This window comes from Typha angustifolia, chromosome 11 (genome assembly GCF_048772165.1).
Source record: "Typha angustifolia cultivar Huaian chromosome 11, ASM4877216v1, whole genome shotgun sequence".
Taxonomy (NCBI): domain Eukaryota; kingdom Viridiplantae; phylum Streptophyta; class Magnoliopsida; order Poales; family Typhaceae; genus Typha; species Typha angustifolia.
In genome coordinates this window covers 5,988,856-6,012,546 of record NC_133249.1, presented here as the reverse complement: position 1 = coordinate 6,012,546, position 23,691 = coordinate 5,988,856, and the positions used below count along the sequence as shown (strand labels likewise).

General features: G+C 34.9%; 3 protein-coding genes across 5 annotated transcripts; all 3 read left to right on the top strand.

The window, feature by feature from the left end:
• Positions 1-5,362: 5,362 nt before the first annotated feature.
• LOC140770145 (cysteine proteinase mucunain-like) lies at positions 5,363-8,560 on the top strand. Its single transcript, XM_073111168.1, has 5 exons — positions 5,363-6,144; positions 6,604-6,839; positions 6,955-7,095; positions 7,243-7,692; positions 8,230-8,560. Exons 1-5 carry the CDS (start codon positions 5,664-5,666, stop codon positions 8,329-8,331), a joined length of 1,410 nt encoding a protein of 469 aa, XP_072967269.1. The 5' UTR covers positions 5,363-5,663; the 3' UTR covers positions 8,332-8,560.
• Positions 8,561-9,224: 664 nt separating this feature from the next.
• Positions 9,225-14,418, top strand: LOC140770384 (protein trichome birefringence-like 11). Of its 2 annotated transcripts, XM_073111560.1 has the most exons (5): positions 9,225-9,909; positions 10,604-10,993; positions 12,842-13,000; positions 13,669-13,804; positions 13,890-14,418. In XM_073111560.1, the coding sequence occupies exons 1-5, from the start codon at positions 9,473-9,475 to the stop codon at positions 13,980-13,982; spliced, it is 1,215 nt and encodes a 404-aa protein (XP_072967661.1). In that variant the 5' UTR covers positions 9,225-9,472; the 3' UTR covers positions 13,983-14,418. The 2 variants fall into 2 exon arrangements, with proteins under 2 accessions (XP_072967661.1, XP_072967659.1); XM_073111558.1 differs by having other exon boundaries at positions 9,226-9,909; positions 13,669-14,418.
• Positions 14,419-14,960: 542 nt separating this feature from the next.
• On the top strand, positions 14,961-22,560 carry LOC140770147 (uncharacterized). 2 transcript variants are annotated; one of them, XM_073111170.1, is made up of 7 exons: positions 14,961-15,188; positions 17,130-17,224; positions 17,512-17,591; positions 17,700-17,752; positions 17,875-17,987; positions 20,942-21,003; positions 22,057-22,208. In XM_073111170.1, exons 1-7 carry the CDS (start codon positions 15,086-15,088, stop codon positions 22,205-22,207), a joined length of 657 nt encoding a protein of 218 aa, XP_072967271.1. In that variant the 5' UTR covers positions 14,961-15,085; the 3' UTR covers position 22,208. The 2 variants fall into 2 exon arrangements, with proteins under 2 accessions (XP_072967271.1, XP_072967270.1); XM_073111169.1 differs by lacking the exon at positions 22,057-22,208 and adding an exon at positions 22,215-22,560 and having other exon boundaries at positions 14,966-15,188.
• The last annotated feature ends 1,131 nt before the right edge of the window (positions 22,561-23,691 follow it).

Here is a 23,691-nt window from a genome sequence, read left to right as displayed (position 1 = left end):
CATCAATAATTTTATTAAAAACATTCTTATATAACTTATTTTTGTATTAATCATAAAATTCATCTAATATCATCACTTTTTGTATATTTATATATCTATTATAAATTAATACTATTATCAAGCACTTTCTCATTATATTTAGCATTATTATTTTTTTATATATAAAAAATAATCGTAAAAAATTCAATCACTAACATAAGTGGCTGAGGTCCTACTTCACTGACTAACAAATTAAAAGGTTCAAATCGTTGTAAACTCGAATTATATTAAGTGCACCGAAGTTGACATATTTCGATGAAAAAGTTAACCCAATTGTCTAATCTAAATTGCCAAATATATTAGTTTTAATGTACAACTTATAGTCTTACTAGCTACTGAATTATCAATAAAAAGAAGAAGGTAAATAAAAATAGTCTAATCCATTACTTAAAATTTCATCATCTCTTAGTCTATCTTGTAGAGTTATATTATTATTATCTAATCTTATGTGTCCAAACTTTACTAATCATTTTGAGATGACTGACATCTTATTATTTATCCTAAATATTTAAATTTATGTTGATGAAAAAAAAATGTATTATATATTAGATGATAATACATGTTAGTTAAGGTAAAAATATAAATTAACAGTTATAGCCCATGATCATATAAAAAAATCTATCATCAATGATAAAATCTATCACTAGTGACATATATTATCCAACACAATCTTGTATCTCTTTTGTGTATTGAACTTTAATTTCTAAAATCTTATAAATCAATAATATTATCAAATACATTCTTAGCAAGAATAGAAATATTATTTTTTCTTCTCTTAAAATATTATGACATAATCTACCACATAATGTTCACATCTCTCTTTAGTAGAATATTATTTAGGATTCTTTTTATATGAAGTATAATCAAGTCCAAATATTAATATCATGATTTCAAACTCAATCAGTTGCATCACACCATTACTATCACATTATTAGAAATTGACATCAGTATAAAGTTCTAATCTAATTTACATAAAATTTAACAGTTTTATATAACCTAAAACTTAAGTATTATATAATAATCAAATGTTTATATGAATAATTGGATATTTTCAAATTATAGCCGATTGAGTTATATAATTAAGAGGATTTGTCTTATATCGTTTAACCCACTTAAGCTATAAACTTATGTCAATCAATTAAAAAGTATAATATATAAAAGATAGGGAATGTTAGTTAAACTAAATATATAATATATGAAAAGAAGTCACGTAGAGTTCTGATCTAATATATATAAAATTTAGAACCATTAAGTAATCCAAAAGCTTAAAAAATTAGGTGATAATCAAATAGTTTAAGTGAACAGTTTCAAATTATAGTTGATTGGATTAAGAGAGTTCATCCCATATTATCTAAATCATTTAACTTGTGGATTCATATCGATCAAAAGAAAATGCATTGTATATGAGAAGATAATATCAATTAGTTAGGATAATCATATAATATATGAGAAAATAGTGAATGCTATCTAGACCTACTATATTAAACTCGTACCAAAATGAATATCAACAATATTATTTAATACACTCTAAGTTATTATTATTTTTAATTAAATGTTTGACTTTTAAAACTATTGTTCTATCTAAAGGCAATTCTTTTCAAAATCTCGAAAGGAGAGTTAAAATACTACGTCTTCTTGAGTAATTTGTGTTATATCTAAGTAGAGTCATCTAATTATAAATTGAGACTTTTTAAAATATTAGTTTATTTTAAATAAAAATATCTAAATGTAAACAAAGCTTAATCAAACAAAGTTAAAATAATAGATTTTGTAGCACTTAATATAGGTTATTGAGCCATTTTTTAGGTCTGATACATTTGTAGGCCTAACTCTAAATGAGCTCTTAATGCTTATAATAAATTTTAAACTTTTATTCTGGGCCCTAAATAATGATGAACAATTCCTAATGGTTTCACAAGAAGCTCATTTTGTAAGTTCGAAATAAATTAATTGCACACTTATAATAGAGAGGCAAGAACAAATGAATATAATTTTTGATATATTTAGTGCTAAATTTTAAAGATAATTTTAGATCATTATCCAAAGTGTTTTGGGATATTTATCGATTCTAAATATATAAAAATAAAAATATTTATTATTTAATTAAAAATTTAAATTTTAAAAATGACTCTAAAATAATTTAATCTTAATCTCATTTGAAGGTCTCCACTAGAACTTTGAACACTATTATTTTTCTCGAAACCAATTAGTGAATCTGAATATACAAACATAACGATGTATACTTTTATACGGGCTAATTATGAGATTCAAAAAGTGTAATAGTGTTTTCGTCCTCTACGCTCTAAATTTAAAGCCGTATTGTAGCAAGTTCTTAATTTGAAAACCCTTTTATAATATATATATTATAATATTATAATAGTATACTATATGAATATTATAATATATAAATATTATAGTTATATAATATATCATTTGTAGGCTTAAGTGTATATCTGTTGGCTTATTTAGTGTTTATAATAATTATTTACCGAGTGCATAGTCATTTATTTCAGCTTATATAATATTTACAATAGTAATTTGCAAGATTATACATATATATATATATATATATATATATAGAGTACAAAAAGAGGAGAGAGACTGGATTAGACATAATTTTAAGATTGTTAAAGACATGAAATTAATAAATTTAAGTTATATCAAAAAAATAAATTATAATTAATTTAAAATAATATTAAAATTTATATATTAGTATTTATTTAGAAAGTTATTACTAAACTAGATTAGGAAAAGAAACAATAATTTATTGTTTCGTTATTTATCCACAAAGCAAACAAGTATGAACACTCAAAAGAGAAGATTATAAGCCCTCCTTCAATTGTGGAATAAATATATGCTTATAACCTTACAAGCTTATTTTTTATACTAGTATAAAAAAAAAATTAGAATAGCCACAGTAATATTGGCCTTATTCCACGACTAGGCCTAAAATAAATGTGAACAACAAGATATGACAATGATTCCTTATCTTGTTCCCCGGATAAAGTCCCCTTATCCATGTTGTCCCTTTCATAAATCACTTCTAAAAGGGATACTCATAATTCCCATGTCCTCACTTTTTAAGCATTATGTTATATTCATAATAATATATACTACTTGGCCTAACACTTCGTGCCAACTACTATTGAATTAATGAATTAAATATCCAAAGGAATACCTAAATTAAATCATATTAATTTTAGAGTGCTTAATAAAGTACCCATATGCACTTATTAAAGTCAAATTATGATGCATAAGGATTAAGGAATACAACATTGACATGAAGCTAACTATAATATTTTATAAAACGCATCATCTTTCATCATACTTTGAAAGTTGCAATTACATTATTTGCTAATTGACAGTATATTCTTCAAAATATTATAATTATTATTAAAATCTTAACTCTTTCATAATTAATTCTTATGATTAATTTTTAACATAATATTCCTAGTATATAATTATTAAAGTTAACAGACACGTATAAATAATTAAAATGCACATAAAAATAAGATATATTTCGTATCATATTAGCTAGTATTTTTAGATCTAGGTTATGTTTTAATCGTGATTAGTTAAATATATCTAACATAATAATATATTTAAAAAAGTAAAATATTGTTTCAGTAGTAATTATGATATTTTAAATAATGTAGTGATAATTATAATATTTGGAAAGCTTTTAGGGGCAATTATGTAAAAAGAAAGTAAGTTATATAGGATTCGCTTACCTACCTGTCATACAATTCTTTTAGAAATAAAGAAAGACCAACATGTCTGCAATGAAGGCGATCAGCAGCTTCTTGATGAATAAGGATCGTTTAATGAGTCAGTGGAGTGTCATCTTGATAAACTTTGTAGTCAACTCCACAGTTTAGTCTAAAAGTGTTATCTAATTGACGTGTATGGTGGATTATAATACGCATGCGTAGAGGTAATTGCGTTGAGAAGGTGGGAGTTTTGCAACGTGGGTTCTTACTTCTTTCTGCTGCTCACTTTTTATTTTATTATTCATTAGTTCGAAGGATAAATATAGGTCAGATAAAAAGCACTTAGGTTTCACCAAACTTTCTAGCTGTCTAATCTAAGCTTTAAACTATATGCATCATCAAGCTGTTCTTTTAAGCTACCAAACTATTAAATAATTTCTTCACAATATTATTTAGATTTAAAGTCAAACACATAATCTCTTTGGTCATAGAAAAGATACCTTCTAATTCTGCTAGAGTTGGTTGATCATTCGGCTGTTCATTTGTTAGAAGAATCTTTATATAGCTTAAATCGATGTATTTAATTTGATTTTACGTTGAATATTTTATATTATTTGTCATTAATTATACCCTTTGTTTTCAACCGAAGTCACGTTTAAAGGATTTTTATCTGCACTGCACTGAGATTTGAGAGTTACTCTAATTCCTTGTATTTCTCTAGTTTGTGGGATATTCACATGATAAACTAGTGAGGTTTTTATTATGTTAAAATAGATAAAGTAGATAATGATAGTATATTTATATATAAATATAGTGAATACAAATCCAGGTTTTCTTTTCAAGTATTTCTAAGAATATAGGAAGATTTCTACCTATTGGTTATCTCTTTCCATAATAATATTTTATTTTTTTCTTGCTAAAAAAAATGTATAATTTTATCGACTCGAGTTTGTTGAATCAACAACTTGATTATATCGTCAAAATGAGATATTAGTTCTCTTCGAAATGGTTGTTCGATTTAATTAGGAGTTCTATGTCCATATTTCAGCATGATGCCTTTCATTAAATTTAAGATTTTTATTATTATTTAAAAATCTGAAGATTAAATATAAGCTGTACAAATGATCAACTCTCTCTAGATATAGATATAAAGATATTTAGGTCATACTACCAAACTTTAGCCAATATAATAAATTATCTATTTTAAGCTTCAAATCGTGTGTATCGCAGAATAATTATTTCGAACTAAACGTCGTTAAAATCTGCTCTAAGCCATTCGAATAATTTTATTGATAATATCGTTTTGGGGTACCAAAGAGTATCTCCAATTCTACCAGAGTCGATAGGTATTAAATTTAAGTTTGTGAGTAGACTCTGGGATATGCAAATATAATCAAAATTTGTCTCTATTTATCTTTTTATTTTTCCTACACCAGTAAAACAAATTAATCCACTCTGGCCAGTCTTCTTTTTCCTAGGACTAGTGGAAGCAGCCCATCCCTCTTCCCCACCGCCGCTCTCTCATCCAATCAAACACCGCCCACCTCCCTCTCCCCCCCTCTCTCTCTCTCTCTCCATTATTACTTGCTCTTCTCCCTCCCTCCCTCCCTCCCTTCTTCTCGTCTCGATTCAAATCCTCCACCTTCCTCCGATTTCCCAGATCCCAAGACTCCTCGCTGTTTCCTCCCTCACCGCCAAATTAAAATTATTATTCCACCCTTTTCCCCTTCAATAATTTACAATCCGACCCACATTATCAACTCAACTTTACACAGAATCCCCCGACCTGCTCCTTCTCCATCTCCTAGGGGCGTACGCCACCTCCTCTATAAAGGGCCACCCGATTCATTCCCCAAACACTCGCCAAGATCCCACCTTTCTCCTCTCTCCCTCTACAATCCCCGATTCCACGAAATGGGTCTCTCCACGAATCCCCTCCTCTTCTCCCTCCTCTTCGTTCTCCTCCTCTCCTACGCCTATGGCGACATGTCCATTGTAAGCTACGATGACGCCCATGGCGTTAAGGGCTTGGAGAGGAGCGAGGAGGAGATGAGACTTCTCTACGAGGGTTGGCTCTTAAAGCACGGGAGGGCGTATAATGCTCTCGGGGAGAAGGAGAAGAGATTCGATGTGTTCAAAGATAATGTTCGTTTCGTCGACGCACATAACGCCGCCGACGGAAAGTCCTTCCGGCTCGGCCTGAACCGCTTCGCCGATTTGACCAACGAGGAATACAAAGCGATCTACCTCGGAACTCGCGCTGCCGGCGAGAGGAGGAGCAGGGAGAGGGTGGGGAGCGGCCGTTACCGTTATGGTGCCGGCGAGGAGTTGCCGGAGACGGTGGACTGGAGGGCTAACGGCGCCGTCACGGCGGTCAAGGACCAGGGAAGTTGTGGTGCGTTTCTTTTCTCTCTCCCTTTCTCTCCCTCTCTCCCTCTCTCCCTCCGTTTGCTTCGGTTTCGTAATTACATTTTTGCCCCTAGATGGGCCCTGGTCGACTTTTATTTAATCGAGGATATTTTAGGATTTACGAGTACTCCGGGTCTTTCGGAAAACGAGGTGGATTTTGGTGCCGAACTTATCGAATCTTCCGTTTATCTTTTAGATCCTCTCGCTTTCAAAGTCGTCTTTTCTTGGTTATCTTCCTTACCGGATAATTCAACCAAATGCGGATAAATGTGGTGGATAAAAACCACAAGTGAATGTGCAATCCGTCCCTTAATGTACGGATTTATTCGGAGTACCAAGTTAATTTTGTAAATGGTGAAAGACATAGACTTATTAACTAGAGAGAGAGAAAATACAGTGGAGCTATTCAGGTGTTTGATTGATGAATTGGTTGATGGTGGTGCAGGGAGTTGCTGGGCTTTCTCGACCATCGGCGCAGTGGAAGGAATAAACCAGATCGTCACCGGCGAGCTGGTATCGCTGTCGGAGCAGGAGCTCGTCGATTGCGACACCATGGAGAACGAGGGGTGCAATGGTGGTCTTATGGACTATGCCTTTGAGTTCATAACTAGGAACGGTGGAATCGATACTGAGGAGGATTATCCTTACACTGCCCGTGATGGCAGATGTGACTTATCCAGGGTATATATCTATATATTCGATTTTGTGATTGATAACAGACGGGATCTGAACTCATGGCAATGTATGTATATCATATCTTTAGGAGTACTCATAGCGTTGCAATGATTTGTTGCAGAAAAATGCGAAGGTGGTTTCGATCGACGGGTACGAAGACGTTCCCGAAAATGACGAGAAGGCTCTGCAGAAGGCCGTCGCCCATCAGCCCGTCAGTGTCGCCATTGAAGCCGGCGGTAGAGCGTTCCAGCTCTATGAATCGGTGAGGGTTACTATGTTACTTTGCTGTCTGTTTTGGTTCATGATAGAACAATATCAAGCCTAGGGTCAAAGCTCATTAAATGAAGGTCGAAAAAACTTGTAAGATTGTATGTCTTATAGTAATCGTCATCCGATTATGTTCATGCAGGGTATATTCACAGGAAACTGTGGCACTGAGCTTGATCACGGCGTAGTCGCCGTCGGCTATGGCACCGAGAACGGCGAGGACTACTGGATCGTCAGGAACTCCTGGGGCTCGAACTGGGGCGAGTCTGGATACATCAGGATGGCCCGGAACATCAACGCGACGACAGGCAAGTGCGGGATCGCCATGGAGGCTTCTTACCCTGTCAAGAATGGCCAGAACCCTCCTAACCCCGGCCCAACCCCTCCGTCACCGGTGGCTCCACCGGCGGTCTGCGATAACTATTACTCCTGCCCTGCCAGCACCACATGCTGCTGTGTCTATGGCTATGGCAACACCTGCTTTGCCTGGGGTTGTTGCCCTGTTGAAGGTGCTACTTGCTGTGAGGATCACTCCAGCTGCTGCCCCCCTGACTACCCTGTCTGCAATATCCACAGTGGAACCTGCCAGATGGTAATTCCTTACAGTTTTGTGATTTGGAATTTGCTTTTGCTCTTGTTGTTTAGCCTGCTCCTCAGTGTCTTTGCCTCTCAATTCTTGTAGTTTTGAAGCAAAATGATGCTGATGCATTAATTTGGTTACTGCATGATCAGGCTAATTATTCTGAGTATCATGTAGGAACAAGAGATCAACTCTTTAGAGAAACACAATTGTCTTTGCCTGCCAACATTGTAGCTTCGAACCAAAATCATGCTGGTCTATTAACTTTGTTAGGACATGATCATGCTAATAATTATGAGTATCATGTAAAAAGGGAATTAAATTTATAGAGAAACACATTTGTCTTGTAGCTCTGAACCAAATTTATGCTGACATGAACTTTGTTAGTGCATGATCATGTTAATCATTTTGAGAATCATGTATATGCCCATGAACTCTTGTACATTATTAACATTACTACTGCATGCAATCTGAAACATTACAGCAGAGCACAGGTTCCTTTTAAGTTAATTTTCGGCATAACTTATTGCATTTTGCTTGTATTAACAGAGCAAGGACAACCCACTTGGGGTCAAGGCTTTGGCTAGAATCCCAGCAAAGCCATTCTGGGCTTACTCAGGTGCAGCAGAGAAGGAGGCCATTGGTGCATGATTAAGAGCTAGTGGAGGGAGAAGAGAGCATTGCAACTTGAATGTCCTGCAACAGTTATCCTTTATGAATTTGATAACAATTTTATTTTATTTTTAGGTTATTTGATAGTGAAGGGAGTTCTTGTACATACCTTTGATTTCCATTGTTGGGAGCATCCTACAACTGATTAGCTGTGTCTGAATTGCTTCATCAATAAATGTGAATTTAACAATAGAGACTTTGAATTCAAGACTTCAAATCCATACTCCTTATTCATGCTTCCCTTAAAAACTCTCATCTCTCTGATCCAGAGACTCAGATAAACTAAATAAATCTCTTTAACTATAATTCCCAGTTGAATCTTTCATACAAAATCATTGCAACTATAAGATTAAAACTAAAGCCTCACTGCCATGAATTCCATCTTCCTTTTACCTTTGCTTGCATATCAACCTTCCTCTTCCCGTCTTTCTAAGTTATGTCCGGATTAAAAAACAACTATCTCTAAACATTATATATCTTATTTCATACAATGGGCCAATGGCATCCAAAATATAAGATTAGATTATAATTCTCTTTTCCATGAATTCAAAGTTTCTTTTATGAATAATCATCTTACCTTGCTTGCAGAGCAACCTTCATACCCTTTTTTTTTTCTCTCTAGGGGTTAAAAATAGTTCAATAGATTTTGTACCAAAATAGTGCGGATAATATGGAAAAGAGTAATTACTAATTAGGGAAATTATATTTTACTCTCTCTAGTTAGATCTAAATTTACTTTATCTTTCTGTAGTTTAGTTATATCACTTTACCTCTTATGATTATATTTAAACTGAAACTAATTTGACCAAACTAAATGTCTAATTTAAAAGTACTTATTAGAGACAAAATGGGATAAGTGACACAAAGGGAAGTGAAATTAGGGTAACTAGGAGTCCGGGAGTGTCCTTTAAGAAGATCTTACACATAATATCGGGTGTGAAATGAGAAAAATCCTGTTAACAATCATAAACCGTCATTAAAATCCCAAACTAATAAATACCACCACTGCCACCGCCACCGCCACCACCGTCACCGTTCACCACCGCTTGCTTTTCTTCTCACAGAACAACTTCCTCTTCCTCTCCCCACTAGCCCTCTCCGCTCCGCCCTTCTTGCTCTCATGTTAAGCTCGGCCTCTTCGGCGAGGAACCCATCCTCTCCGGCGAAGAGAACCGCCGCCGCCGCCGCCGGCGGCGGCCGAGACGAGATCGTCGCGGCGGCGGTTTGGCGGCGGAGTAAGCCCTTAGAGCGTATGACTTCTCGCTGGTTCTTGACCTCTACTTCCATCTTCCTCTTGCTGTTCTGCCTCTTCTACTTGGACAATGGGGTGTTGCGGCGTCGGCTGGGAAGTCGGGGGAGGTGGGGATTGGAAGCGGAGAGTGGCGGCGGGGGGTGCGACTTGTTTGATGGGAAGTGGGTTTGGGACGAGAGGTACCCGTTGTACGAATCAAAGGACTGCCCGTTCTTGGATGAGGGTTTCCGGTGCTCGGAGAATGGACGGCCTGATCAGCACTACACCAAGTGGCGGTGGCAGCCTTCTCGCTGCAATCTCCCCAGGTTTAAATTCTTGCATGCATCTCTCGTTTGGCATTAAAGAGGTTTATTTCGCACTTGGTTTTGTTGATAGAATAATTGGTGTATTTGTTCACAATAATTTTTCTTCCTCTTTGGATGGAGAAAAATCGCACTTTTATTTAATATTAGACAACCTAAGTTTATGGAGAACATTGCGACATACTGTTTGGATGGAGTATTTTACTTTATTGCCTACGTTTATAAACCACTCCCCCTGAATTTATGGAGATGTTCTACTCAGCCTATCTTTTATTATTACATCTCCACTCCCTTTTCACTCACCATTTTCTGAGAAAAACCATACTTTTAGAAGAACAAATATATTATTATGCGGAAGTCCCACATTTTGCAACCATATGGGTGAGAATCAGAGAGAAGGGAAGAGAAAAAATTACCTTGTTCATTTGATAAAGTTGAATAACGGTTGTTCCATTATAAATTTCACCTCTTTCACTAATGGAGTCAAGATAGAAGTTTATGATACAATTTTCCACCAAATTGTCCATGTCTTTTATCAAAGGTATTTATGTATCTCAATGGCAATTGTTTTTTTTTAAAATCTTATTTAACAAAATAGATTGAGTATAGTATGAATAGTACTGTCTTCCAATTCTGAATTTGGTTGAAAATTTTGTGAGAAGATTAACTCTGAAGTTTTTTTCTCATTTTCCTTAAGATTTGATGCTAAGAATATGCTGGAGAAATTGAGAAATAGGAAGTTGGTATTTGTGGGTGACTCAATCGGACGAAACCAATGGGAGTCTCTACTCTGCATGCTTTCTAGTGTTGTTCCGGACAAGAGTTCAATCTATGAAGTCAATGGGAGCCCAATTACAAAACACATGGGCTTCTTGGTGTTCAGGTTCCGGGATTACAACTTCACTGTTGAGTATTACAGAGCACCCTTTCTAGTGCTTCAGAGTCGCGCCCCATCAGATGTTCCAGAGAAGGTGAAGATCACACTTAAATTGGATACCATGGATTGGATGTCCACTCAATGGAAGGATGCTGATGTGCTAATTTTCAACACTGGACACTGGTGGAACTATGAGAAGACAATGAGAGGGTAATTATCTAGTCATAGATGCACTTTAATAAAAAACTATATTTCCTAGTAAGATTTCAATTGAGGATACACTGTAGTAGTACTCATGGAAAATATTTGTGTGATCTGGATCTGTTTGCTAGGGCCTCACCCTTATCCACTGCATACGAGAAGTTAATTATAGCTAGGATCTCAGCATCTTATGAATTATCATTATCAGTATAGGTATCGCAATTTGTTTCAATATATTCTACAAAAGAAGAAGCAAAATTCCGACCTATTACTCTTAGCAAAGACTGTTGGCAAAGACATCAAGAATTTCTTTAGCTATTGTTAGAAGATTTTCCATATTCTTTCTGCAGACCTGAAGCTTCTCAAACATCAGAGATTTGTTTTATTAACAAGTTTTCCATATTTTTAGAAAAATTTAACCTCTTTGTGATATTATGTATATATATAACTGATTTTTGTTGGTTCTGCTGCCTTGATGTGGTTTTGTTTTTTCTCGATTCAGTAATAGAAGGTCTAGGAAAGAAAAGAAATAAGGTGTATAAGAAAGAATATATCACTCAAGTTAATGAATCAGAAATCCCTTTAGTTGTTTTAAGAATGCAAAACGAATATGTAAAAATGTAAGGGTTGCTATGGTACAGCAATAATGAAAAATAAGGATTGCAATACCTTGGAGTAGCACAAGAGTGCCAGTTAGCCATCAGTATGATACTTTGGTGTAGTTTTGTTTTTTCTCGATTTAGTTGTAGAAGGTCCAGCAAAAGAAAAGATAGGTGTCTAGAAAGAATATATCACTCTGGTTAATGAATCAGAAATCCCTTTATTTGTTTAAAGAATGCAAAACGAATGCATATAAATGTAAGGGTTTGTATGGTACAACAACAATGAAAAATAAGGATTGTAGTACCAGTCGCACAAGAGTGCCAGTTAGCCATCCATATGATATAAGCCTGCACACGCTCGTTCTGAATAACGTACACTAGTACAGAACGGGGTTGATACAGGGTGCCATAGGGTCTGCACTAAGCAGTATCAAGATACAACCTTGTTTTGGTTTCCAGAAGGCACTAGCATGATACATGTCCACTTGTGCTGATTGGCATGCTCAGGAGTCAGGATAGTAATCCATGAGAACGACTGACGTAGATGGCTACAACAACATAAAAGCCTTCAAACCCATCTATATGGATCCTTTTCCTTCATTCATTTCTATTCAGAACAAGGGTCTAGTATATATCATGTTCTGTCATGTCTTTCTCTTACTACTTCCCACGTTGGTTTAAGTCTTCCCCTCCTTTTGAGAAAGCTTTTACTTGACTGAATTTGCTATTCAAAGTTGATGCATTATGTGGTGCCTTTTGAAATGTCCAAATGCTATGATCCATTTTTATAAGGTCATTTGTAGAACTTTTACACTGTCTGTCAAGCTATCTGACATTTGCATCCTCCTGTGATCTTGGACTCTCTGTTAAAAAATGTAACACTTAATCATGGTTAAGTGAAATCATATGCTCCTCTTGTTTTATACTCTGTTAGTTTAATAACTTCAATTCTTTTGTCACAAACTGATTTTGTTGATGAAGTTAGGAAACTTCTTTGTTGTCCGAAAAGATACATATTTTATTCTTATGTAACTAATTGTTCAGTGATTCTGAGAGGGCTGTATTATGCTTGGATTTTTGGCAAATTCTTTTTTTATTTCATTAGATATATTTCACAGAATTCGGCAGAACTGCTCAAAGCCTCAACCAAATAGTTCATGTTTTCTGAAAATTTTTGAATTAGCAGAAAGTGGAATTTTCAAGCTTGCCTGTTTGTACTTATACCCAACTTACATCAATCTATTTCTCTTATCAGAGATTGCTATTTCCAAGTGGGAAATGAGGTAATGATGGAGATGAGTGTGCAGAGTGCTTATAGCAGAGCAATAGAGACACTGTTTGACTGGATTGACAGAGAAGTTAATGGAAGTAAAACTCAGGTCATCTTCCGCACATATTCTCCTGTACACTTCAGGTTTGTATGGTTCCTTGCCTGTTTATTCCCTTTTAACTTTTCTGGTGGTATTTGTTAGAGAACATGGATGATATCTTTCGTAATTGTCTAATGTGGTCATTGAATTTCTGAAGACTAGTCCAGCATACTCATGTCTTAGAAACAACCTCTTAAAAAAATGAGAGATAGGTTGTGTATCTTCTCTCACAAGCATTATAATTTTTTTATTTGGTATAAGAATTTTTAGTAAATTTTTATAAATAGTAATAATTGTCCCACCTTGTATCTAAAAAAGCTTCCATATACTCTTTTCTTTCCAAATAAATGCATTATAGTATTGAAAATTAAAAATTCTTTTAGATATATTTTATCCTTTTATGTACATAGAATATTTTTAATTAAATTATTCTAACATATAATATTTCCATAAAGTACTTATAGGCAGTAAGAGAATAGAGATATTGGCCCTCCCTAATCAAAATTTTTAGCTCCGCCCCTGTCCATAGGCCCCGTGTAGTTGAGATAGTTTGATATCTCTTACCCACCTTGTCTCAGTTTACAGATAATATTTACAGGTGATCTTCAATGATTGATTGATGGTTCACGGAAAGTAATCTTGTATTGTCTGGTATATGAAAATAACTTGTTTCTTCATGATCCAAAATCATCTACTTCTATGTGCTTGACAGCGGTGGTGACTGGAGGACAGGAGGTAGTTGTCACATGGAGATATTCCCAGATTTAGGTTCTCAACCCTCCTTGAGACCTTGGGCCAATTTTCTGAAGCCATTTGAGGATATGCATTTGGAGAATTCAAAGACCAAGGTGATAAATTTGGATCTGTTGAACATTACCAATATGACAGCTCGAAGGAAAGATGGCCATTTATCTGTATTTTACCTCGCATCAGGTCCCGCACCTCTGCATAGACAGGATTGTAGCCATTGGTGCTTGCCAGGGGTCCCTGATGCATGGAATGAACTGCTTTACGCCCTCTTCCTGAAGAGAGAATCTATGATCCATCAAAATACACCAGTTCCCAGCAAACCAGGGTAATTGCTGGCCGGCTGCTGTTATGTGGACTTATCCATGGATTTTTCTGGAAGAGGCTTTCCTGCTGACAGTATCAAGACAATAGAGGCTTCCTTAGATATAGATTAGTCATGCAAGAAAAACAATTGCTTCTTATTTTGCTTTTGATGTTTTGCTTCTTGATATATGGTGCAAATGATAGCTTACTGTAGATTAGTCACAGGTTAGTATTGTAAATAGTTACAGGCTGCCAATGGTCTGTTGTTTTTTATTTGATAAACTCTAGCTGTCTTTAGATTATGCTGATGGAAACTGGATTTGTTTCTTCTATATTTCCAGAAAACCTCTGTAGATGTTGTTAATCTTGAATTTATTTATCATGCATTATGATGTAGTACTGATTGCAAGTTTAATGGTTCTTTTGTTCTGAGGATCATTCTAAAAATTTGTTTCAAATTTCCATTTACTTTGGCTGAGACAGTCGTTTCCAGGTTTTTATTATAAATCCGGTCTTGGGTTTGATCCTTCCCAGGTACCATGGAGGGTCATGGTAAATTCATAGTATTATTATATGTGTATGATTTATGGAAATTATAAAAGGTTAATTTAATTTTCCAATCTAATATATTGGGAAAGCTACCTTTTTATCTAATTTATAATTAGCCTGTAGACTTCTTATCTATGCTCAAGCATTAATTATCTATTATATATTATACTTTTACTCTTTATTCTAACCTATTTCGAAGTCTAATTATGAGGCTGAACTAAATTTGAATCAAATACGAATCCAGATTGCATAGAGTCTCTGAACTCAGAAACATTTATCCCAAGAGATTTATGTGATAATTATTTTTTTTAGTTCGGAAAATATATATAGATAATAATATAGATGGTCAAGTGTAATTATTTCTAATATAAATTGAGTCTTAAAATGAGAAGAACCCTTGAACAAGTCAACCCGTACCACTACCATCGTTCTTCCATTAATCAATTGGGTCGTATTTTTGTCGACCTTGTTAGTGCACAAAATTCTCGCCGCTTGTATATTCTCCTTTGCTTCACGCCTAATTGATCATGGCATCCGCCTCCTCTTCCTCTTCCTCTTCCTCTTCGTCTTCTCCTTGTCCAATCTGTCTCGAACCTTTGAAAGACGAGGCCTATCTAGACCGCTGTTTCCGTAAGTCTTTCCGCTCTTCTCCTTCAGTTCGCCTTGCCTGCTAAAATTTCTAAGCTTTATACTATCAACACTTCTGATTACCACTTGGGTCCCTTTCTTCTAATCAATTGCGTGCTTTTGAGCTTCCAATACACCGCCGTTTTACTCTGTATTTGTTAAAATATTGTCGAAGTTCACGGATCAGGTTGCTTTTATGCATGTAGGATTTGTGAACTTTGTTCTGTTACTTCTTGGAAAAGTCACTTGGTTTTGCTACGTTAATTGTTCTCTCAAGGACCTTAGGTGCTGTTATGTGATTTAGATTTTCGAATCAAAAGATAAAAAGATGGAAGGACTTTATCCTCTCTTTTTAAATGAAAAATTGCTTCTTTGTTGTGAACAGTAGTGGTTTTCTGATGGTTTAGAGGTTGTTGGGGGCAATCAGACTTGGTCACTTAAATTTCTAGGTAAACATGACATCGGACATTTCGATGTACTTCCTTGGGAGACATTTATCTCTCTCTCTCTCTCCCTCTCTCTCTCTCTCTCTCTCTCTCTCTCTCTCTCTCTCTCTCTCCTAGAACATTAAATCAGACATAGACCCCTTTTGTATTTTAAAAGTTCTACTTTTGTCGTTCTCATCTTCCAGGCCTTGTCTTGTGGTTAGGACACAGAATTTGAGAAGGCATGAAAGAGTTGGCAAGCTTTAATTTACCGGTGGCAGTATGCATTCTCATGGCTGGTTTTGCCGCTTTTGCTGAGTCAGTTTAGTTCATATATATTTTTAGCAACCCATAGCTAACTTTTCCTGATACCATCAATCTAGTCAGTGTTTGTAAGCTGAAGTGTTTTGTCTGTGTGACTAACCTAACTGATCTACATGACCTAATTGGCTTAAGGTGGGCTATAATCTACTTAAAAACTGCCTTCATGAAACAATTGTACATCCATGATATTGCTAATGCTGCAAGATGATCTAATATCTCATGTTTGGCTGGCCTTAACTTTGTGGGTCTCTCATATGTTGGTTGTTATTACTTATTAGCATCTTTAACCGTATATCATCCTTCACAGCTTTCTCTGGTATACAAAGCTACCACCCTTCTAGGTATACATTCTTCAGTATTGAATGTGTAATGCCAATTTTTTGAATTGATATTATCTATAACTGATCATTGGGTGGGACGGTGACAGACCTTTGGTATAACATTGTCTCTGATATGCGTCATGAAACTAAGTTGGGGTGCAAGTCTCATTCATTACTTCATTAGTAATGGAGTATCGACAAATTTGCACTAAACCTTTATAAACAGCACTTGTATCGTGCTTTTGATGGTTAACTTTCAGGTTGCATTTCTTGATGTCCAAAAGTGATAGTATGGATTTCATGGTGATCTTTAACAATATTAATTCAAATGAATTCAGGGCCCTCAATTGCTGACTACTGCACATTTGAGATCTTCTAAATTAACTAAAGCAACTAGCATCTGATTCACTATGTTAGGTTGACTCAGCTCTTTTAATACTCATTTTTGCTTACCAACCATGACATTAAGATGCATCACAATTTGTTCTTTACCGCTTTCCATAGTTAGCTTAAACTATTTTTCTGTACTGTAGATGTTATGCCTTTTCTCATTCTGGTATTTTCGGTGTGCATTCAGTAGCATATTATTAATTGAACAGTTGAACTGATGAGGACGAGATAAATGTATTATGTGGTCTGTTAAAATGTTATTGCTTATTATATTTGACTGGTCTAAAAGATATACATTTACAGGAAATAACAGGAGAACTACAAATTCTACAAATTGAATATTAGGGACACTATAAATGTATAATATATTGCTAATTTTTTTAGAAAGAAATCTTCTGCTTCAAGGATTTTGCACTCCATTCGTATTTCTGTGTGAAAAAGGTCAATTCTATCTGACGTATAATCCCTGTTAACCACTTCCACAGATGCATTCTGCTACAAGTGTATCTCTCAATGGCTAAGATTTGTTGGTAACAAGCAACCCCAGCCAATATTTTCGATAAGCTGCCCACTTTGCAAGGTCAGTTCATGGTGACAGGATGGATGCATCCTTTTTATTTGATCTAAACCTCTGATTGAAGTTCCAAATCAGTTTTCAAGTATTTATCCAAAAAATCAGGTTCTCTTAATCTCATATTTTTTTTAGCTTACATCAAACTCATACCAATGCTAATATGCAGAGACATTAAAATGGGACGGAATCAATAATTAGATTGGCATAATTTTGATTGCTAGGAGCATAAAATCAACTGATGGATTGATGTCAAAAACTTGTTTCTGACACTATTTTCCTCATACTATCTGCAGACAGAGAACTTATCTATAATACATGGATTTAGTGGTGATTCATTTCAGCGACATTATATAAATCAGAATCACAGAAAGAGGTTCTTCCCTAATTTGCTTCCATTTTAATCATTTTGATTAGTATCAACTGAATTTCAAAATCTTTCCTATTGGAACATATTCTTATTAGTAATCTATCTGTACTGCAGATATTTTTCAAATGCTCATGAATTTAGGCTGCAAATTTATAATAGCGAAGGAGGTAGTTTTATTTATTTATATCTGACTCCTTGTTCATTCTCTTAGTAGTTAGATCATGTTAATGTTTTTTCTGTCCTATGTAGTTTACATTATTTTTGTACTCTTATATGATGTTCTGAGCAGAGAACAGAGGTAATATATCTGATGTACAAAGATATTGGAAGCGCCGTAAGTATCTTCAGAAAAACATCTGGCTGCAAGATTGGCTTAGACGAGAAATTCAAACTCTAATGCAGGTATATCTATGGCATCTTGCTCTAGATGTCATTTGGCACTGGAATACCTTGATTTCTGGTTTAGTCCTAATATTAAATTACTGTTATCCCTTATCCTGTCTGTATTGGTTTGTTGAATGGGCCACAGTTTGATCGTCTTATTGCTTCAGAAAATGTAGTTTACCAGGCTTTCAAGTACAAGAAAGATATGATTGATATAATTACATATTATAAAAAAAAGAAGAAACCATCTGGCATGTAGAAGTGCAGAAATACAATACAGCAGTTTAATCTGCATCCACTCAAACTTGATATGTCCATAATGCATCTATTTCTATATTGGATCGCTCTAGTTCTGCTGAGAGATTTAAACAGTAAAAAATTATGATTCTCAATAGATTCAGGTTAGATTCTTCCAGCCCTCCTTACCTAGATGAAACAGAAGCACTGAATATCTCAATCAACCTAGTTTCCTATTGGATTAATTAGCCTATGATAATTAGCTCATAGGGAAGGGTTGAAATTCAAATGATGTCATAACAGTGAAAAGAATAAGAATGCTAATTACTCTTGGTACTGAAATGCCTAGGGTATTGTATCTTAGGCTATTAGAGTATTAGCATTGTGGTCTTGGATTAATGCACAAACTCTAGAAGTCTATGGACCATCGGCTATGGTTTTCCTATTCTGGACAATTTGTTTTAGACTTTGATTGAAAATGTTCAAAGGTGCTCCAAAATAAGAGAATGGTGATTTTAGTTTGGCCTTAGTAGTAGAATATTTAGAAAATTTTGGTTCTGAACTGCTGATTGTGGAGTGAGTCTTGACCAGTTTGGTGAGGATTCATTTCATAGTTTTCTTGACAACAGTTCTTCATTGACCATTAATCTAACGCAACTCTTCTATTTTTGAGCATGGCACTGAGTACGAAAAGATAATAGTAGACAAGCTAACCATATATCAATTTTCAAGTTACTAGATGTCAATAAAGGAAAGAAAATTCAACCTATGAAATCTTAATGTTGATTCCAAGTTCATAAATCATGCACCATGAATAACATATAGGGTTAACATTGGTTAAAAATGTAACTTTGCCAACCTAATAGGACTATAGGAGATCTTTAATTTGGTAAATATGGTGGTCTCAGAAGTATCCTAGACTTTCAAGCAACAAGGCATATTTTTATATCTTTTAGAACATTGGATACATAAAGAACTAACCATTATATATCGATAAAGTTTCAGGTGAAAAAACATGTAAAGTTTTGAGAATCTTTACTGCCTATCTTTAAATTCAGTTGGTAGAATAGGTCACCTTATTGATAATTGATTTGCATGCTATGTAGACCCAAGGTTTCAAGTATCGAGATTGTGATCGGCCATCTAAAAAGTTATTTTTAAAATATAGAAAAATTCTAAAATTTTTAGAAAATCTAATAATAAGATAAAAAATCCTCACATATGAAATTTAAAAACTAAAAAAAAATTTATTTTCTTAGTCTTTATGTCTCTATCTCTTTCTACCACTCAAATTTTCTCTCTTTTTCTCACACAAATAAATAAACTTTTTCTTTCTCCCTCTCTTACTAACTCTCTCCCATCTCCTTCTCATCTAATCTCACTCACTTAAAACAAATCTTGATGCTCTCCCTCAAAACCCTCTCTTTCTCTCTCTCTCTCTTATTCCTTCTCTCTATTTCTCCCGCTCCCGCTCCCACTCCCACTCCCACTCCTACTCCTACTCCCATTCTGTCTCTCCTAAACTGATGTTTCTCCAATATAGTTTCGATCTCCATCAATGTATGGCGAACTCCTCCGACACAAATTTGACTCTGGCAACCTTGGGTATGCAATTTTTTTTTTCTTTGATCTCGGGTATATTTTTTTTTCTTCCGTCTCTTTCTCTCTTTGGTGAGCTCCTTACACACACACACTCTCTCTCTCTCTCTTCTCTCTTTCTCACTCTCTCTTTCTTTCTTACTATCCTCCTTTTCTCTCTCCTGGTTTTGGCCGAATGGTCGAAACTCTCTCGATTCGGATTGGCTATCTATCGATCTAGTTGTTACACCATCGAAACCAATCAATGGACTATTTTGGGGTAGGTTTGGGATTGGCCGAAACTAAAAACTTTGAGTAAACCAACCTAAAAATTTTATAAACGCCCTGGGAGATCGAATCTACCACATGCTATCAATATAATAAATGCAGAAAATAAAGTGTGAGAAGACAATCGTAGACATAGATTTTCATATGATAATTCTCAAACCTAGGTAAAATCCCCCTCAAATACTTATTCCAAATAAAGTCCTAATGGCCCTCAAGGTCAGGTCAATCCATGAGGTCGCCAGTAAAGTGAAAAATCCTTTGTGTTTGAACACATTGTTCAATGTTTGAACACAGTATTGTTCATCAATTACTATTCATTGGGTACTGCTATCTATATTTGCGTTCGAAGATTGTTTGAACCAACTTTCAAACAATTTGCTCATGAAAATTCTCTGCCTTTAAGAATGCAAGAAATTGTGTTCGGACCACCTTTCAAACGTCTATTTTTGGTTCAAATTTCGAACCACTTTCTGGGTAGTTAGAACCATTTTCTTCAAACTTGTTTTCTACTTCAATTTTCTTTGTTTTTTTGCTTCTATTTTTATCGTTGACCTTCATAACACTTGTGCATGTGCTTTTACAAAAATTCTAGACATAGTTACATATTTAGAGTATTTTGAAACACTGCCCCTTTACATAAAAACATTACACAACCCACTTGAAAATTTAGTATTTCACTCATTTACATGTTGCCTTCTATCAGCTAAACAACTCTTTAGTAAAATAAGATGCTGAACATTTCTCTAGACGTTTCTTTCAAATTTTAGAATTACTATGCATTAAATGATCTCATTTTTATGTTGTATTATTTGCAAACCTTTGTCAAAATTGATTACGAAAGGCTAATGTGTTGTACCATAAATATGCAGGAGGAGAATACTGACATTATTATGTACCACATTCAAGGTGTTATTGAGTCTTTTATGAGGAGGTAAGCTGCTCTACTCAAATAGTGGTAGCATGCAGCTGTAGTTCTCATGCTTATCTATGTTAAATGTAAATGTAAGAATTTGGTCATATGATGTAATCAATAAAATTATTGATCAGTGTTTTCTTGATCATATTCCAATGTGTATATACTCCCTTCTCCATGTCGGTCATTTCAAATATTAGTAGAATAGATAACCTACCAGATATTGCTAAACTGCCTGAATAAATGATATCTAACACCAGTGAGTCGCTGCTTTTCATTCTTTCACTACCAATTTTTCGCCTGCTTCATCTTATGTATAGAATGTGTTTGCATGTGATATGTTTCAACTTTTAATAACATATGGATATTGCTAACCTGCCAGAAGAAATGAGATCTAACACCAATGAGTCGCTGATTTTCAATCTTTCACTAGCAGTTTTTTGTCTGATTCATCTTATGTAAAGCCTGTGATTGCATGTCATTTGAGCTGCATTTTTCATGTTCTATTTCTTGATCACAGTTATCTGTAAACAAACTAGACATACCATTCAGAGGTAGTTATAGGCGTGTATAGCATGAAAAATGCAGCTCAAATGGCATGAATCCATAAGCAAACTGATCACTGCTTGTGGATCACCTTTTTCAACTTCAAATAGAAAATTCAGAATGAACTAGCTACCAACAATTTTCTAGCTGGTGTCATGATTCTAGAATTTGATCTACCATGCAGAGGTAATTATAGGCAGAATGGACCTTAATTCATGGCACCTTTCTAATTTATATTGGTTGGTGGGGAACTCTGCTTAAAATGACAATTTTCTAAGATTCTGATATATCGTATTGATCTAAAGCAAGATCAGTTTCTATGGTAGTTGGTATTAGTTGCAATTTCACATACAACTAAGTGAACTAGATTCTTTACTTCTATTTACTAATGTCTGTGCGTGCAGTGAACCACTTCTGAAGTTCAATAAAACCACCATTGCATCTTAAGTTCTTAATTTTCTCAATAACATTAGCGTCGTATAGCTGGATCAACCATGATCTCTTGAACACAGTTTTTTTTAACAGGAAAGAAGTGGTCGCTGATGTGATCTTGATATTTGGTGGAGATTTTATTGCTGGTCTTGCATATATATATATACATATATATACTTGTATATTTTTGTTATTTACTCATTTATCATCACAATGGAACACCAATTTCCAAAATTTAAACTGAACTGCAGGCAACAACGAGAAGGCCTCAAGGGTACGCCTGAGCATAAGCGCAAAGAATTCAAAAGTTTACTTTCTAATGCTGCCAGGCCATTTCTTCTAAGCCGCACAGAGAGATTTGTCAATGAGGTAGAACTCTTCCTGGTTTCAGGTCTAAACATCGATGCTTACGATAGAGTCTGCATGCAGCGGTTAAACATGTCGACCTCTGATGAAAATAGAGGGCAAGATGGAACTACATCCTGATTCTCGTCGAGATAATTACTTGTATTTGCTCACTGATGAGCCAGATACTACTGAATGAGAAAATAGTTACAATTGAAACAAATCAAATATGTGATTTTCTTGTGCTGCTCTTATTAGGTCTACTAAGTTCTTCTAATACAGGTAATATCTTGATACACATTTAGTTCTATGACACATCTAGACGTGTTGTCTGCTATGAAGGTTGTCCATATCCAAATTGAACATGGTGGATGTCAACTTCAACCTATTATTCTTCAGGTTGATCAAAATTTCATCTATGTTCTGGATGTAGCGTGGTTTATAAATGTTGAATGGTGTTGGAAGGATGGACAGACAAGACATAAGGAAGGCTCTCATTATCATGTCGAAAACAATAGTTTTTTTGGCTGAAATTGTACGACATGAACAAAAAACAAACATATCCATAAGTAGTCTGGTCATGATCTATAAAATAAAATAGTCTGGTCATTTTATATGCAATTTTTCTATTAAAAAGAAAAAAAGATAACCACGTCTCTTGCAGCTGATGTTGTTCTTGTATTCCACCGTAAAAGTTTAACTTCTAAACCAGATACTAATTCATGGAAGCCTCAACACCCATGATATGTACAACTTAGCCGTCTCCCTCATTCTGCCATCAGATATAAGCAAACAGTCGTCAGTATGTAATAAGAGATGGGTTGAAACCTGAAAGTGGACCAACAGCACGCTTCATGGATCTTTCAAGAGCCTAAGAAAGAAACTCCTGGACTGATGCAAAATAAAAGACTTCAGATCAACCTCAATCACCATCACTGCTTTCGTTCATGGTGCACGCGACAGAGAGTGCAGAATCTCTCTCCTTCAACAAGTGCAGACTGCTCAACGCCAATCAAGTGCTCCAGAAAAAATAGAGAAGAAGAAGAAGAAGAAAAACAACCCCTGGACAAAATTGAAGTCACGATTACACAAACTAATCAGCTGGAAGTCTTTAACCTGCCCTCCTCGAGTTGACAAACTTATTAGGGATTAAAATATCTGCACTTCTGGTTATCTTTTTTCAATGAAAAGAATAAAAGAAAAAGAAAAAACTTGGTCATCTAGTATGTATTCTCTATTCAACTTTGTCAATGTTCTTTTTTTCTAGGCAAAGAGTACTATTAGAGCAATGGTTTTTTTTCTTCATAGAGCAAGCAATCATATGACATTTAATAGAATAAAATAGAGTACATATACAAAGAATGATTGGGATCTCCTTCATGT

What these genes read in the sequence shown, in the direction of transcription:
- LOC140770147 (XM_073111169.1), top strand. Translation starts at nt 15,086, where the DNA reads ATGGCATCCGCCTCCTCTTCCTCTTCCTCTTCCTCTTCGTCTTCTCCT. An exon ending in TAAGCTGCCCACTTTGCAAG is followed by an intron (nt 17,225 to 17,511) that starts GTCAGTTCATGG and finishes TACTATCTGCAG; the next exon opens with ACAGAGAACTTATCTATAAT. An exon ending in ATTGAGTCTTTTATGAGGAG is followed by an intron (nt 21,004 to 22,214) that starts GTAAGCTGCTCT and finishes ACTGAACTGCAG; the next exon opens with GCAACAACGAGAAGGCCTCA.
- LOC140770384 (XM_073111558.1), top strand. Translation starts at nt 9,473, where the DNA reads ATGTTAAGCTCGGCCTCTTCGGCGAGGAACCCATCCTCTCCGGCGAAG. An exon ending in TCTCGCTGCAATCTCCCCAG is followed by an intron (nt 9,910 to 10,603) that starts GTTTAAATTCTT and finishes ATTTTCCTTAAG; the next exon opens with ATTTGATGCTAAGAATATGC. An exon ending in TATTCTCCTGTACACTTCAG is followed by an intron (nt 13,001 to 13,668) that starts GTTTGTATGGTT and finishes TGTGCTTGACAG; the next exon opens with CGGTGGTGACTGGAGGACAG.
- LOC140770145 (XM_073111168.1), top strand. Translation starts at nt 5,664, where the DNA reads ATGGGTCTCTCCACGAATCCCCTCCTCTTCTCCCTCCTCTTCGTTCTC. An exon ending in GCAGATGTGACTTATCCAGG is followed by an intron (nt 6,840 to 6,954) that starts GTATATATCTAT and finishes GATTTGTTGCAG; the next exon opens with AAAAATGCGAAGGTGGTTTC. An exon ending in ACAGTGGAACCTGCCAGATG is followed by an intron (nt 7,693 to 8,229) that starts GTAATTCCTTAC and finishes TTGTATTAACAG; the next exon opens with AGCAAGGACAACCCACTTGG.